Source organism: Pelobates fuscus, chromosome 11 (assembly GCF_036172605.1).
Source record: "Pelobates fuscus isolate aPelFus1 chromosome 11, aPelFus1.pri, whole genome shotgun sequence".
Lineage (NCBI taxonomy): Eukaryota > Metazoa > Chordata > Amphibia > Anura > Pelobatidae > Pelobates > Pelobates fuscus.
Genome location: NC_086327.1, coordinates 34,120,880 through 34,138,055, shown reverse-complemented (window position 1 = coordinate 34,138,055; position 17,176 = coordinate 34,120,880). Strand labels below are relative to the sequence as shown.

General features: G+C 37.7%; 1 protein-coding gene across 1 annotated transcript in view; it reads left to right on the top strand.

Moving 5' to 3' along the window:
• Positions 1–352: 352 nt before the first annotated feature.
• LOC134578090 (carcinoembryonic antigen-related cell adhesion molecule 16-like) overlaps positions 353–17,176 on the top strand; it is a 152,633-nt gene continuing 135,809 nt past the window's right edge. Inside the window, exon 1 of the mRNA XM_063437080.1 lies at positions 353–424. Coding sequence (XP_063293150.1) covers positions 379–424 — 46 coding nt within the window. The 5' untranslated portion in view covers positions 353–378. The remainder of the gene's footprint in view (positions 425–17,176) is intronic.

The following is a 17,176-nucleotide window of genomic DNA, read 5'->3' as shown; positions in this document are numbered from 1 at the left end:
ACTCACAACACAGCAGCATAGGGAGCTGCGACAATGCAAGCCTCTGAAGATGAAGACAGAGACTAGCTCTCTGTATCCAACGCTGCAAGTCCGACCATTCAATATATCTACAGCTCCTTATACACATTCAAGGCAACCCTATTTTTTTTTTAACTAATGGTGTTAGTGGGGGCCTCATGTTTGAGTCTCGCCTGAGGCCTCACAAAGTTTAGAGCCGCCCCTGGTGCTGAATATCTCTTCCCTCTGGCTCTGTTTCTGTGTCTAAAGGTTCTTCTTTCACTGAAAAGGTCATTGAGAAATAGTTTTTGTTAATACGTGTCAGTTCCTCTCTGGTTTACAAGCAGTACACTTCCTTATTTGCAACAGGCAATATACACCATGTTCTGCAACGGAGAGAAAATCAGAAGGATTTACGCACTAACAGGTAAAAATAATATTAAATTAATATTGAACACACTGTATGACTTCCATAGTTTTAGTCAGAAACTCATATTATGAAGAGTAGAATTTATTGTTTTATTTTGATTTATCAATCACATCCTCCTCTTCAGTTTTCTCCATAGACTATATTTCAGCAGGGTTTGAAGATGTATTCAATATCAAGTTTACATTTCCATCTTCCTAAAGTAGGTGACTTAGAAAGAGAGAACCATTTCTTGGTGATTTAGATCTAAAATTTAGATGTAAAATTCTGTCTCCTAACTCCTTTGAGCAAATGTCCCTCGTGTACCAGTTTACTTTTATAAAGCATGATACAAATACACAGTACATAGAGAACTTGGCAGTATATCTATGTTTTTATTAGTGTGCCAATCTTTAAATGATAACAGTTGGTTGTATGGCTCTTATCTTCTGTATCCCCTTAAGGACACATGACGGAAATATTCTGTCATGATTCCCTTTTATTTCTGAAGTTGTGTCCTTAAGAGGGTATGTGTCACTAATGGGGCTAGCCAAATGATTAAATCGACCTATATTATTACTATCATTGTAGAACCTATGCCTCACCAGGCAGAGAGATGTAACACTTACATAATTATTTATAAAAGTGAGAATGCAAAGAGAATTTCAAATTAAAGGTCAATATAGCGGAAATGGAAAAATTATCTAAGTCACCTATACTTTCAGTTGAGCTACTCTGGCCTCAAATTTAAAAATCACTCTGAGTTATCAATTAGAAGATAAAATAAAAATAATAGGTTTTAACTCTCTCTGACTGGTTCCATGCTCTACAATAAGGAGAATGTAATCTATATATAATACAAGTCGATTTCATCTCACCAGGTGAGTGTATGCTTACTTCAGCACAATCTCACTTATAGGTGGATGTATTGTATCTTGGGCAATATCCAAGGCATACCCCAGACAGGAAAAGGGAATTATATAATATTAGGGATTTCTGCCAGTTGAACCTCCCACTTGTACTGCATGTAAATGTTGTTTAAATGTTGTTTATGGTCCATACCTGTCTCTTGCTCTCTCCTATGGGACAGTGCATTGCTCTCTCCCCCAGTTCTTCTTCACTCCTACTTGATATTTCCTGTCCTAACTTTTCCAATACCCCACCTCCTATAGTCTGTAAGCTTGTTTGAGCAGGGTCCTCTTCAACCTATTGTTCCTGTAAGATTTCTTGTAATTGTCCTATTTATTGTTACATCCCCCCCTCTCAAAATATTGTAAAGCGCTACGGAATCTGTTGGCGCTATATAAATGGCAATCATAATAATAATAATAATAATAATGAGGAAGTCTGCACGGGCAGATAAAAGGCAAAGGGCATGTTTTTGTTTCTTTTTTTTTAACATAATAAATTATTTTAAATTGGAATCCAGTTGTGTGGTTCAATCAAAGCCTTCCTACTACGTTTATTGGAATAAGTGAAAATTTCTGACTCCCAAGGCAGCCAGGGGAGGCACTTTGAAATGCCTTTTTTTGCTTACATTTTGAGAGTGCAATCTCTATGTGGGGTATTACATTTACTAAATGGTGTTATGCTATTGTGACCTTTTCCTGTTAGAATCTAGCCGTATTCCAGTGTGTTTTGGTTAGCTAATTACTTAAATGGCTGACTACTGAGCAACACTTACCACTTGCAGGGTTTGTGTTTTCATGTTTTCCCCAGTGCTGAGTGTTCATGACTTCAGGAGAAAACTTGGCGTAAGAGCAAATTATAACAATCAATACAAAATATCTAAATTGTGTGCAACAATAAGTTGCATTTCAATTTAAAAAACAAACAAAAAGAAAACAGTAGCTGAAGAGGTCTGTTGAATGGCTCTGCCCTGAAAAATAAAAAAACAATGTACAAATTCTCTCCATTTTCCTCTTCAACTTCTGATTACACATTTGAGCAATATTTGCATTGGGATTAATAACCGTCAGTTCCCTCTCTGATAAAAACAAAATACTTCCTCCTTTTTAAAAAATAAAAATAAAAATAGCATGGTCTGCAAACAAGAAAGAGCACCAGTATTAATGTTTTATAATGAAAGTCCCTGACAGGTTTTAATCAAAGATTAACTATGTGATGCACAACAAAAATTACTAATTTTCAATTAATACATGCATTGCCTTGTTTGGATGTATGGACAGATATAAGGAAAGTGGTACATGTGATGCTGAAATGTAACAAATCCTTGGATAAATTACCCTACATTCAAAAATTGTATCCTTGAATTATCTGTTTTTGCAAGTATGCATCTAGTTTCTGTTTGAACAACTGTACGGACTCTGATAAAACCACTTCTTCAGGCAGATAATTCTACATCCTTATTGTTCTTATATCTCTTCACAGATCCATAGGTATGCCCATTCTTGGTCTCTCTGCTCTGCCCATTGCCTTTCCCTGCCTGGTGCTCGCACCCGTATGACCAACTCACGCTTGCAGGACTTCTCGCAGGTGCCTCCCTTCCTATGGAATAGCCTGCCTACCACCATCAGACTCTCCCCTAGTCTTCAATTATTTAAGAAGTGCTTTAAAACCCATCTCTTTAGGAAAGCTTATGGCCTCCCAGAATAACATCTACCTCACATACCTGTCCCTTGCTCACTCCCAAAGGGCAGCACTCTACTCTCTCCACCAGCTCTGCTTCACTCCTACTTTATTTGATTGCTATCTCCTGTCCTGTTGTGTTTCATATCTCACCTCCTATAGACTGTAAGCTCATTTGAGCAGGGTCCTCTTCAATCTATCATTCCTGTAAGTTTTGGGGAATTATCCTATTTATAGTTAAATCCCCCCTCTTATAATATTGTAAAGCGCTACGGAATCTGTTGGCGCTATTTAAATGGAAATAATAATAATAATAATAATATACTACTAATATAAAATCTCTATACCATCCTAGTGGAAATAAATTGAAAAGATAAAAGAAAAAAAAAAATTAAATAAACTGGTGCGTGATTTGGTCATCAGAGATATAAACAATAAATACACAATTTGGCTGAAGTGGTTCAGAGAAACCAAAATGTTCCCACTGTGCTTAAGTTTAAAAACAAGTCAGTGTCCATGTATTACTTCAGTAGTATGTTTGTGTTTCCACTAAACAATATCTTATTAATATGTTCTATCAAGGAAAAAAGTTAAGATTGAGTTAGAAAGCAGTATATATTGAAGCAGGCAGTAGTAGTGGATATCAGTACACTTATTGCTTAGTAATGTGATTATCTACTTCACAGGCTCCCCAGGGATAAGGTTAGTATCATGCAAGTAAAAAAAAATAATTTCCCATTAGAGTAATCAAGAACAAAGCTGTGGAATAAGCAAGACTGCATACAATGCAACATTATTAACCCCTTAAGGATGCTGGATGGGAATTTTCCATCATTGCAGTACTCCCCTTAAGGACGCAGGACGGAAATTTTCCGTCCAATACTAAAATTAACCCCAGATAGCCACAATTGCGAGAATTGTGGGGTTAATGTTCCTGTAGTGTGTCTCCGTGTTATTTATTTAGGTAGGGTAGGTAGAAGTTAGTGGGGAAATTGGAGATTCACTGTTAGGTTAGTTAGGGGTTAAAAGTAAAATAAACTTTTAAAAAGTGTATGCCTTTGTGGGGTAGTTGGAATAATCAACCTACTAAAAAAAACTTAAAAGTGGGGTGTGGACACAGCGTAAAAATTCAAAGTTTTAAAAAACTTAAATGACTGTGTCTGAAATATGCCTCTTCAACGTCCACATATACCTGGCAAAGGTACATACAGGGGTATTGCTGAGCAACATATGAAGTATTATAAAGCCGTAGCAGACATAAGGTTTGCAAAATATACAGTACAAAAGCACTGTGTGTGTCAAAAAGGCAGAACAAATGCTTATTACCACTACATTTGATAGGAGGTAGCGGAAAAATGATCCCACGCTAAGGTTCAAAATTTGCCTTTTGAAATACCCTCTGGTGTCTTCTTTAAGAAATAGCGTGCCTTTTTGGGGTAGAAGGAAATAGCAGCCTGCTAAAATATTTCAAAATAGAATACGGACCTATCAAACATTTAAAAATCTGAAATTGACATGTCTGTTTTACAGCACTGTAACTATACAAAATAGTGTCTAGGTCAGGGGTAGGCAACCTTTAAGCAGCACTGTGCCGAAATAAGATTGTGATGTCCCATAGCGTGCCGGTCCTATTTTTTTTAAACTGAAGTGTGTATGTTGCCGTATTCTGCTTGTGTTATTTATACTGCAGTTGCTTTGTATCATTGTATGTGTGCGTGTGTGAGCTATTATATTGTATATGTTAATGAGTAGTGTGTGGTGTCGTGTACCTATTAATGTGGGCTGTGTATGAGGGCTACTTGCAGAATTGTGTGTGGATGGATATGTCACATAGAGTGTTTTTGGTAGGGTGTGTATGTGTGGGGCTGTTTGGGGTATTGCTAGTGGAGTTGCGTTTGTGCAGATTGGGTGTGTTTGTGTGTGGGCTGTTTGTATTATTTGTTTGAGGAGAGGGTTATTCTGGTTTTCTGTGTATATCTAGCAGTATGGGTGGCTTTTCTGGGGTCCAGTGGGGACCGGGCAGGAGCTCCAATAGCTGTGGCGGGCTGCTCTACTCCAGTGCGGATTCCCATTTACAAGTGCTGCAATGAAGTGATCTGAGATCACTTATTCTACGTGCTGCAATGCATAAATTGAGGATTGTCCTTCATCACCTTTTCGAATAAGCAGATATCTGAAGTTTCACTGGGACTCCTGATAAGCCAGAGCATGTTTGACTCTAGCAGCCTTGAGTGCCGTGCAAAGACAGCTTGAGTGCCGTGCATGGCACACGTGCCATAGGTTGCCTACCTCTGGTCTAGGTCATACATTGGGCATATATTTTTTTTACTCAGACGAGGTAACTGTGTATACTTAGGGGGGATTTATGACAGTGGCACTTATCAAATGTACGAAATACCCAGCGAAAATGCAACATGTATGTAAAAGAATTAATTTTTTTTTTTTTACCATAAAATTTTAAATAAATTGGCGAAAAAATGGTAGCACGTTAAGGTATAATATATGCCTAATAAGATACCCTGGAGTGTCTGCTTTCTCAAATGGAAGGCCTTTGTGGTGTTATTTGAACAGTCAAATGGCTATAATGCCACAAAATCAGACATAGGACCATCTATGAAAATACCAACTATAGAAACTGAAATAGCATGGTCTCCTATGTGGCATTGTAGCTTCAAAGAATAGGGCCAAAGGCATACAATGGGGTTTTTGTTATACTCGGCAGATGTAGCTGAACACAATATGGGGTTCTGTACAGGGATAGCACACACCAGCTTTACAAAATACACATTACAAAAACCTTGTTATATTGGTATATGCCAAAAGAGAGAAATAACAAGAATTTACTCCAAGATTTAGCAGAGATTGGCAGTGAAATGGCTATGTAAAAAGTGTCAAAATATCCTTAGGCAAATAGCCTGTAATGTCTACTTTATATAAATATTTACTTTCATGTGGCAATTTTGGTTTTTGGGTGATGGGTATTAAAGACAAACATATCAACCTCTATAATTGTTTCACATTGAAATTGTATTTTAGACCTTGTAGTTTGTGACCTGTAACTTTCAGAATAAACTGAAATCCTACACATATTATGTACTCTGTAAATCAAGACACATAAATAAATTGATTTTGAATTACTTTTCCTAAGTTGGACATATTATGCACATGTTATTATTGCCAAAACGTGGAAAAAAAAAGAATTTTTATGTTTTTTCTCACATTATTTAGCATTTTTTTTTTTTAATAAATGAGAATTTATATATGTATATGTCACATCAAATGAAAGCCTTTTTTGACGTCTAAAAAACAGTATATAATATGTGTTGGTACAATAAATGAGAAATATGCAAATTACAGTTGAACGCAAACAGCAAAAAAGTAAAAAAAAAAATTGGAATGAAGATGGGAGGTAAAATATCCCTTAATTACACACCAAGGTGGTCCGGTGTTCGGTATTTTGAGTCCATTCATGGGTAATGGTAACGAGTTGTAACGAGTCATTCGGTTCTTTGTATGTCCCACTGCATGATTATTATGGATGTACAGGCAGAATACATAGTTCCGTTACACCCCCCTCCCCTCTTCCAAGGTGACTAGGGGTCCCCAAGACCCTAGTCACCCCCCCACCCAAATAAAAAACAATCCCCTACCTGCCCCCCTCATCCAAAAAATAGTGAGGGGGGAATAAAAGAACTAACTACCTGTAAAAAAAACAAAAATTACCATTTGATGTCTTCTTTTTTCTAAAATCTTAATTTTTCAGACCCAAAAAAGGCCAAATAAAAACCATAATACTCGTCAAACTTGTAAAAAATAAAATAAAAGAAACCTGAGCGCAAAAAAAAAAAATCAGACGAAAAAGAAAAAAACCTGACGCTAAAAAAAATTAATCCATCTTCACCTGGCGAGGGCACAGCGCAGACTGAGCTCCGCAGGGTGGGGAAAGGCTTATAAAGCCTTTCCCAGCCCTGCAATTAGGCTCAGAACACTCTGATTCGTTGACTTGGAACACGCTTTGCTCCTCCGCTGGTCAGAGATGGTCAGGCCTAGGAAACCTCCATAAGACAAATAGTCCCTACTTTTTCTTATGTTGTAAAAAAAACTAGAGCAGACAGGAAGAAATGAAGAACAGATTCTGACAGAGTGAGAGAAGACAAATCGATTGGGAAAAGGTACGTTCGGCATGACAGTGCCGCTTTAAGGGGTTAATAACATTGTTAGTATGAACTGATGTTTCCTTTTTAACCCCTTCAGGACGGAGTCAATAGTACACGTTCTGATCAAAACAAAACGTAAACAAAAACTGGAATTTGCGCTATATGTCTGTTCACCCGTAGTTCCCCTCTTTCATATTAAATGCACCCACACTTATTATATATCATTTTGTTCAGGAGAAACAGGGCTTTCATTTCATATCAAATATTTATATATGAAACATAATTTATTATGAATAAAATAAAAAAAACTGAGAAATTTTACATTTTTTTTTATAAATTTGTAGTTCCGCCTCACATTTTAGCTGTAAATGTCATAATACTGCACAAAACTGCACAAAACTGCACAAAAATGCACATATTTGTAATCAGCGATGTCTCACGAGTACAACAGTACCCCCATTAACAGGTTTTATCGTGTTTTGGAAAGTTACAGGGTCAAATATAGAACGTTCCATTTTCAAAATTGAAATTTGCCAGATTAGTAATGTTACCTTTGAAACGGTGTGGTAGCCCAGGAATGAGAATTACTCCCATAATGGCATACCATTTGAAAAAGTAGACAACCCAAGGTATTGAACGTGGGGTATATTTAGTCTTTTTTTAGTAGCCACTTAGTCACAAACACTGGCCAAAGTTAGCATTCATATTTGTTTTTGTATGAAAAAAGCAAAAAACTAATATTTGGTCAGTGTTTGTGACTAAGTGGCTACTAAAAATGACTGTACATACCCCATTTGCAATACCTTGGGTTGTCTACTTTTGCAAATGGTATGCCATCATGGGGTTAATTCTTATTCCTGGGCTACCATACGGTCTCAAAGGCAACATAACTAATCTGGCAAATTTCAATGTCAAAAAAATGAAATGCAAGCCTAATATGTAACTCTCTAACTTTCCAAAACACCATAAAACCTGTACATGGGGGATACTGTTATTCTCAGGAGACTTCACTAAACACAACTATTAGTGTTTTAAAACAGTAAAACATATTACAACAATAATATAGTCCATAAAAGTGCCGTTTGTTTGTAAAAAATGCAAAAAACATAACTTTTACTTAAAATATCATCGTTGTAATACAATTTACCAGTTTTAAACACTAATATTTGAGTTCAGCAAAGTCTCCTGAGTAAAACAGTACCCCCTATGTACAGGTTTTTTGGTGTCTTGGAGAGTTACAGGGTCAAATATAGTGCTTGCAAATTAAATTCTCTGCACTTTCTCCATGTGTTATCAGGCATGTCAATCAAATTTGAATTAATCCAATGACATAATTATGTTAAAAAATTACTTAAATATACACGTAGAATTTTGATATATATGCATTTATAGGTATTTAAATTCTACGTGTATACTAATGTAATCTTTTATGTAATTATATGTATTTATCTATATCTATATCTATATCTATATCTATATATATATATATATATATTTGCGGTTATTTGTATTTTATATATAGATATATATATATAGAATGTCATTCGAAGTGTATTTTGTTACCAATATATATATATATATATATATATTAATAATAAAATACAGTTAGAATGAAATTACATATGAATATATAATTTATTTTAAATTTTGTTTCAATATTTTATTTATTTAATTATTTTATTTATTTATTATTGTAATTATACGTATATATATTATATATATAAAAATACTTTTAATGTAATTTTACACTTGTCAAATATATTTTTTTTACACTACCTACCAGCAGGGGGACTGTCTGATATTTTAGACAGCCCCCCTGCTGGCAGATCCACAGCCAGCTACAGGGGGCCATGTGATCGCTCTTTGAGAGTGATCACATGGCCCCCGGGGGCCTGATTTGCCGGGGGAGGGCTGCCTGGGCTGTCAGGCAGCCCTCCAGAAGAGGATCGCGGCGGAGGTGAGTAGATCTCTCCTCCAGGGGCTGCAAGCCGTTATGGCATTCTATGCCGCCGCAACGGCTTTAAATCCCTTTAAAGCCGCGAAGGCATAGAACGCCGTAACGGCGTTAAGGGGTTAAAGTCTTTTTTGTTCAGCTTAAGTTTTTATGAATTATTTAATTTATGAACTCATTAGTATTATGGCATTTTTGGAACTTCGAATGACCTCATTTCCGGGTATGTGAGAATGGAGGACTCCGCCTGTACATATTACGTTAGGACGTCATTACACCTACACGCAACTGCAGCAATGACATCAGAATGCAGAAGTCAAACTCTGAATAATATGAGGCGTGAAAATCAATTTCTGGAAATTCACAGACTTAAACCAACGCCGGACGATGTTCATTTATGCACTTTGACAAAGACCGAAAGGTCGAAACGCGTTAGTGTTACTGGACTTTACTATTTTACTTTTACTATTTTTTACGCTGTTGCTATTTTATTTACCATTTTATTTTGAAGTAAAATCTTCTTACCTACCACATTCAATTTCGATTGATTTATACCTACCTGGGAAGGAGCAATTGGAGATATTGCGTTGAAAGCCTGAATAAGCTTATTATTCAACTGCAGTTACAGTCAGAGCCTGCTTCTTAAGGCTCTGAAGATTGTGAGTGACCCAATACCTCTATTATAGATTAACTATTGTTTCATGCAGTATTATGCTATCTTTTACAGAATGGTCAAGAGGTCTCATACTATTAAGTATTAAGTATTATTTATTATATACTTTGCACCCCCCCCTTAATGACTTTTGGTTTTATTTACAAAAGTATTATCAGGTGATTACTTTGAATAAATGAAGTGAAGCAATCAAGAAGGGAAAGTCCATTATGCAAGCCAAGTTTGCTATCCAAAATAGTCAAACAGGTTGATCAGGATCAAGCACAAACAGTAAAGTTCAAATGGCCTGATAATGAACAGGGTGAAATGTGATGACGATCCTGCTCAAGCGAGCTACTAGTATACACATTCCATGTTTTTTGTATGTCATAACAGTGATAGTTAGTTATAATCTAAAGCAGGGCTTCCCAAACTTTTTGGGGCCGAGAACCACTTTTGAATACAGTTATTTTTCGGGACCCCCTTGCTTGTAATTTATTATTTTAAAGCACTAAAGAATTTGTTGGCGCTATATAAATGCAAATAATGCAAATAATAATAATTATGCATATTTTAAAAGGAGGGGAATGTTAAATAAAAAATATCAATTTACTACTTTTTACATTTATTATTGAATACACTTAATATATAAATATGTGTTGTTACTTTAAGAAATAAATTTCAGGCAGGAGCTTACTTGTTTATGTCTTGGCAGACGACTTGACTCGCAGGAATACTTATGGTCAATCCAAAAAATAAAATATAAAAGTCCTTCTCAACAAGATAATTTAAGTGGTAAATCCAAAAAATTAAATGTCTTTCTCCAAAGGAGGACTTAAGTTGTTAATACAAAAATAAACATACAGTCTCTCAGCAGAAGAACTTAAGAGGTTAATCCAAATGGAAGTATAGCAGTCTTTCTTAGCAGTAGTACTGAAGTGGTTAATTCAAAAAAGAATCATAACAGTTTTTCTTAGCAGGAGGACTTAAATGGTTAATCCAACAGCAAGTATAACAGTCTATCTTAGCAGGAGGGCTGAAATGGTTAATCCAAAAGGAAGTATACCAGTCTTTCTTAGCAGGAGGACTGAAATGGTTAATCCAAAAGGAAGTATAACAGTCAATCTTAGCAGGAGGGCTGAAATGGTTAATCCAAAAGGAAGTATAACAGTCTTTCTTAGCAGGAGGACTGAAATGGTTAATCCAAAAAAGAAATAACAATCTTTCTTAGCAGAAGAATTTAAATGGTTAATCCAGTGAAAATTAAACTATTCTTCCTTGGATAATTATGTAATATTTGCTTAATAAAAATTAGTCAGAAAAAAGGCCATTAGTAGTACTTAAAATCAAGATATGAACAAGCCAGCAATTTTATAGCAGAGATGTCTTTTTAACTGAAGCCAAGTGTAAGGTTAAAGATTTTTTTCCAGGTAGCGGTAAGTATGACAGACTTCTTAGGTGGATCTATCTACTTCATATTAAGGACTAGAGTTACAAACTGTGGTGACTAGTGATGTCCCGAACGGTTCGCTGGCAAATAGTTCCTGGCGAACATAGCTTGTTCGCGTTCGCCACGGATGGCGAACATATGTGATGTTCGGTCCGCCCCCTATTCGTCATCATTGAGTAAACTTTGACCCTGTACCTCACAGTCAGCAGACACATTCCAGCCAATCAGCAGCAGACCCTCCCTCCCAGACCCTCCCACCTCCTAGACAGCATACAATTTAGATTAATTCTGAAGCTGCATTCTTTTTTTTCTCTCTTTTTTTGTATTTTTTTTGTGTTTGTGTTTATTATACATTATCCCCCATAGCCAGTAACCTGTGTTTATTATACATTATCCCCCATAGCCAGTAACCTGTGTTTATTACACATTATCCTCCCATAGCCAGTAACCTGTGTTTATTACACATTATCTCCCCATAGCCAGTAACCTGTGTTTATTATACATTATCCTCCCATAGCCAGTAACCTGTGTTTATTATACATTATCCTCCCATAGCCAGTAACCTGTGTTTATTATACATTATCCTCCCATAGCCAGTAACCTGTGTTTATTATACATTATCCTCCCCATAGCCAGTAACCTGTGTTTATTATACATTATCCTCCCATAGCCAGTAACCTGTGTTTATTATACATTATCCCCCATAGCCAGTAACCTGTGTTTATTATACATTATCCTCCCATAGCCAGTAACCTGTGTTTATTATACATTATCCTCCCATAGCCAGTAACCTGTATTTATTATACATTATCCCCCCATAGCCAGTAACCTGTGTTTATTATACATTATCCCCCCATAGCCAGTAACCTGTGTTTATTATACATTATCCCCCATAGCCAGTAACCTGTGTTTATTATACATTATCCTTCCATAGCCAGTAACCTGTGTTTATTATACATTATCCCCCCATAGCCAGTAACCTGTGTTTATTATACATTATCCCCCATAGCCATTAACCTGTGTTTATTATACATTATCCTCCCTATAGCCAGTAACCTGTGTTTATTATACATTATCCTCCCATAGCCAGTAACCTGTGTTTATTATACATTATCCTCCCTATAGCCAGTAACCTGTGTTTATTATACATTATCCTCCCTATAGCCAGTAACCTGTGTTTATTATACATTATCCTCCCATAGCCAGTAACCTGTGTTTATTATACATTATCCTCCCATAGCCAGTAACCTGTGTTTATTATACATTATCTCCCCATAGCCAGTAACCTGTGTTTATTATACATTATCTGGTGTAACAGTGGTGTACATTTATTACGCACAGTAAGTTTCAAAACACTTTATAGGTTGTAAAGAACTGAAAATTGTCATTTGTTGTGTTTGCAGCATATTTACTGAAATCAAAAGCTATTTCAATCAAACTTATAACAACATTTTAACTTTTTAAACATGTTAACAGGTCATGTTAAATTTTAGCATAGGACCCCTTATTTAATAGCAGCTTCACAAGTCTTGCAAGAATTGAACTTGTGAGTTTTTGGACAGTTTCTACTTGAATTTGTTTGCAACATGTCAGAATAGCCTTCCAGAGCTGCTGTTTGGATGTAAACTGCCTCCCACCCTCATAGATCTTATGCTTGAGGATGCTAAAAGGTTCTCAATAGGATTGAGGTCAGGGGAGGATGGAGGCCACACCATGACTTTCTCTCCTTTTATCCCTATAGCAGCCATTGATGCAGATATTTTCTTTGCAGTATGAGATGGTGAATTGTCATGAATGAAGATGATTTTATTACAGAAAGCATAGCTCTTCCTTCTGTGCCAGGGAAGAAAGTGGTCAGTCAGAAACTCCACATACTTTGCAGAGGTCATCTTTACACCTTCGGGGACCCTTGACTCCGGCCCAAAACATGACTCCACCACCACCTTGCTGATGTCACAGCCTTGCTGGAAACCATCCACTACTCCATCCATCTGGGCAATCAAGCGTTGCACGGCCCTCATCAGTGAACAGGACGGTTTGAAAATTAGTCTTCATGTATTTTTCTGCCCAATGCAGCTGTTTCTGCTTGTGAGTATTGGTTAGTGGTGGCCGAATAGAAGGTTTATGCACAGTTGCAAGACTCTGGAGGACTCTACACCTTGATGTCTGTGGGACTCCAGAGGAACCAGCAGCTTCAAATATCTGTTTGCTGCGATGTAATGGTATTTTAGCAGCTGCTCTCTTGATCCGATGCATGGATCTGGCAGAAATCTCCTAAATGTGCCTTTATCTGCACAAACCCGTCTGTGCCCTGAATCAGCCAAAAATCTCTTAATAGTGTGATGATCACGCTTAAGTTTTCGGGAAATATCTAATGTTTTCATACCTCGTCCAAGTCATTGAACTATTTCACTCTTTTTGGCAGCAGAGAGATACTTTTTCTTCCCCATATTGCATGAAAGTGGTGCTCTGCTTAATAATGTGGAGCAAACTCCTTTAGTAGTTTTTCCTTAAATTGGGCTCACCTGGCAATCTAATTATCACAGGTGTCCGATTGTTTTCAGTGATCAAAAGAGCCCTGAGACACAATGCCATCCATGAGTGAAACTGAAAAACAAAAAATGTAATCTTTGAGACACTTAAATAGAATTTGCATAACAATTTGGAACAGGGTGTACATACTAAAGCTTCTCGATGAAGACTACAGTGCGTCCATGATGCATTCAGACTTAGTTTAAGAATGCGTGTCACATCATCACTTTTTTACCACACATTGCCCATGCACCATCAGTACATATACCAACACAATTCATCCAGTGCAGTTCCTTTGATTTTATGTAAGTGTCGAGAGTTTTGAGAATTGCCTTACTAGTACCTCGAATAATTAGTTCACAAAATAGTATATCTTCATGAGGCTCATTGGTCCATATAAAACAGATAAAACAATAATTTGGGACAAACCTTGTATATCTGTTGACTCATCTAATTGCAGGGAAATGTTTTTGCTTGCTTTAATTCTGTTGATAAGTTGAACTTCTACCCACTCAGACATTTCATTGATTCTGCGTTTAACAGTGTTATTGGAAACTGGAATTAATTAAACTTCTTTCAAGCTCTTGTCACCAAACATAACTCCAACAGCATATTTTATCGCTGGTGGTACCAATGACTCGCCAATGTTGTGAGGCTTACCCGATTTAGCAATTCGCAAACTAATGAGGTATGAGGCATGCATAGCTTTTTCATTAATACTGGTGAAATGAGAAAGCATATTTTTAGACATATTACTATTATTACATTTTTTTTGAAGTGGCTTGTTTTTTAAATGTACATGCTTTGCCTCAATATGTCGAAGTAATTTGCTTGGTCGCATACATTTGCGAGAATTTCACCACAAATCACACATTGCAGACGTGGATCTCCTTTGTCACCATTCCATGTAATCCAAATTTTAAATAGTCAGAATCATATTTTCTTACTAATTTTCGTCGTTTTAATAATTGAAAACTTGAAGGATTTTTGTCAATTTTTCCTGCATTGTCAACTTGAAAACTTATTGAAGAATTTTCATAGATTTTTCTTCTATTGTCAACTTGAAAACTTGTTGAAGGATTTTTATCACTTTTTCCCCCTGTTATCCACTTGAAAACTTGTTGAAGAATTTTCATAAATTTTTCCTCCTTTGTCATTTTGGACGAAAGATCCTTCTTTTTGTGTTTTCTTTTCACCAACTGGCGTTTTTCCTGGTTTTCTTATTAATCATGTGTGCATTACTAAGGTAGATATTAAAAAATAATAATGAGCGAAACACATTATTTACATAACAAACTAATTATTAAATTAAGAACAAATATCCTGAATATGAATAGATAACTAGACTTTTAATAGAGATATATATTATAAAGAAAAGGTTTAATGATCCAAATCTAGGATAGACACAACAAATAAAATAAATCAAGGCATTGTTGCCATTCATGATGTTGCCATACATAAAGTATTTACTTTGTGTGGCCACCATGTCCTAAGTGAGGAATCAGAAACATGTGGCATGTGTGCCATGCATGGCACTCAAGGTGCCTTTGCACTGTGTTCAAGGCCTGGCAGGAGTCCTAGTGGGACTTCAGATATCTGCTAGCTAGTGCAACTTGACTGCCGATCGTAGGTGGCGTGGGACAGACCTCAATGTACGCATTGCAGCACTTAGAAGAAGTGATCTCACACCCTCCCAGCACTTGAGAACGGAAATCTGCACTGGAGTGAAGTATCCCACAGCAACTATCTTTAGGGGCATACAATTGGCACAATGTGGCAATAAACTTTATGGCACTAAAAAAGGCACTAAAAAAGGGACATAACATCGGCAAAACATTGCATAGAAATGGTTACTTACTGACTCGTGTAGAGTCTGACAGGCAGAAGTGCTGTGTCCCGCTCTTTTATTCACCAGGCACAACGTGGCAATCAGCTTTAGGGACAAAAAAATGGCACAAAATTGCAATCAGCTTTAGATGAAAATGATTGGCATCACATGGCAATAAACTTTAGGGGCATACAATTGGCACAACATGGCAATAAGCTTTAGGGGCATAGATTGGCACAACATGGCACTAAAAAAAGGGGAAAAAATTGCCAAAACATTGCATAGAAATGGTTACTCACTGACTCCTGTAGAGTCTGACAGGCAGAAGTGCTGTGTCCCGTGTGGCAAATCCAGCCACTCAGAGATCTAAACTGTAGTTTTAATGGTATAATTTCCCTGCTATGTTTTGTATTCTGCAATGTATGCGGCATTCGTGTGTTACAGCACACGAATACCGCTAATGTTAAGTCTGAGTACACACGAACAGTGAATCAGGAGCCGCGCTCGTATTCAGCCGGTCGCATAGGAAAGCATTCATAATGCTTTCCTATGGACGCTTGCGTGCTCTCACTGTGATTTTCACAGTGAGAAGCACGCAAGCGCCTCTAGCGGCTGTCAATGAGACAGCCACTAGAGGCTCTGGAGGCTGGCTTAACCCTCAGTATAAACATAGCAGTTTCTCTGAAACTGCTATGTTTATAAAAAAAAAAGGGTAAAAACTAGCTGGACCTGGCACCCAGACCACTTCATTAAGCTGAAGTGGTCTGGGTGCCTAGAGTGGTCCTTTAAGGGCATAGAATTGGCAAAACATGGCACTAACATAATTGTCACAATGTGGCAATAAGCTTTAGGGGAATAGATTGTCACAACATGGCACTAAAATGGCATAACATTGGCACACAAGGGCAATAAGCTTTAGGCTCAGGGCACTCTGATTGGTGGGTTTAAGCCATCCAATCAGAGTGCTCTGACAGGTAAATGAAGAGACTGAGAGGTAAGTCTCTACATTTACCTGTCAGAGCACTCTGATTGGTTGGCTTGAAATCCACCAATCTGAGTGCTCTGTGTCATTTTACACAGCGTGGGAAAGTTAATTGGGGTGGGGGCCAGGGCAGAGGACCTTAAGTGCCCCCCCCAATTTTTATTTAGGGCCCCCACCCACCGCTCAGGGTTGGGGGCCATGGGGGAGGACATAAGGTCCCCCACTTATTCTAATTTAGGTCCCCACCCACTGCTCAGGGGTGTGGGCCAGGGGGGAGGACATTAGGTCCCCCCTAATTGCTATTTAGGGCCCCCACCCACCGCTCAGGGGTGGGGGCCAGGGGGGAGGACATTAGGTCCCCCCCTAATTTCTATTTAGGGCCCCCACCCATCGTTCAGGGGTGGGGGCCAGGGGGGAGGACATTAGGTCCCCACCCCCAATTTTTATTTAGGGCCCCCACCCACAACTCAGGGGTGGTGGCAAGGGGGGAGGACATTGGGCCCCCCCCTTAATTGGTATTTAGGGCCCTCACCCACAGCTCAGGGGTGGGGCCAGGGGGAGGACATTAGGTCCCCCCCAATTTTATTTAAGGCACCCACCCACCGCTCATGGGTGAGGACCAGGGGGAAGAC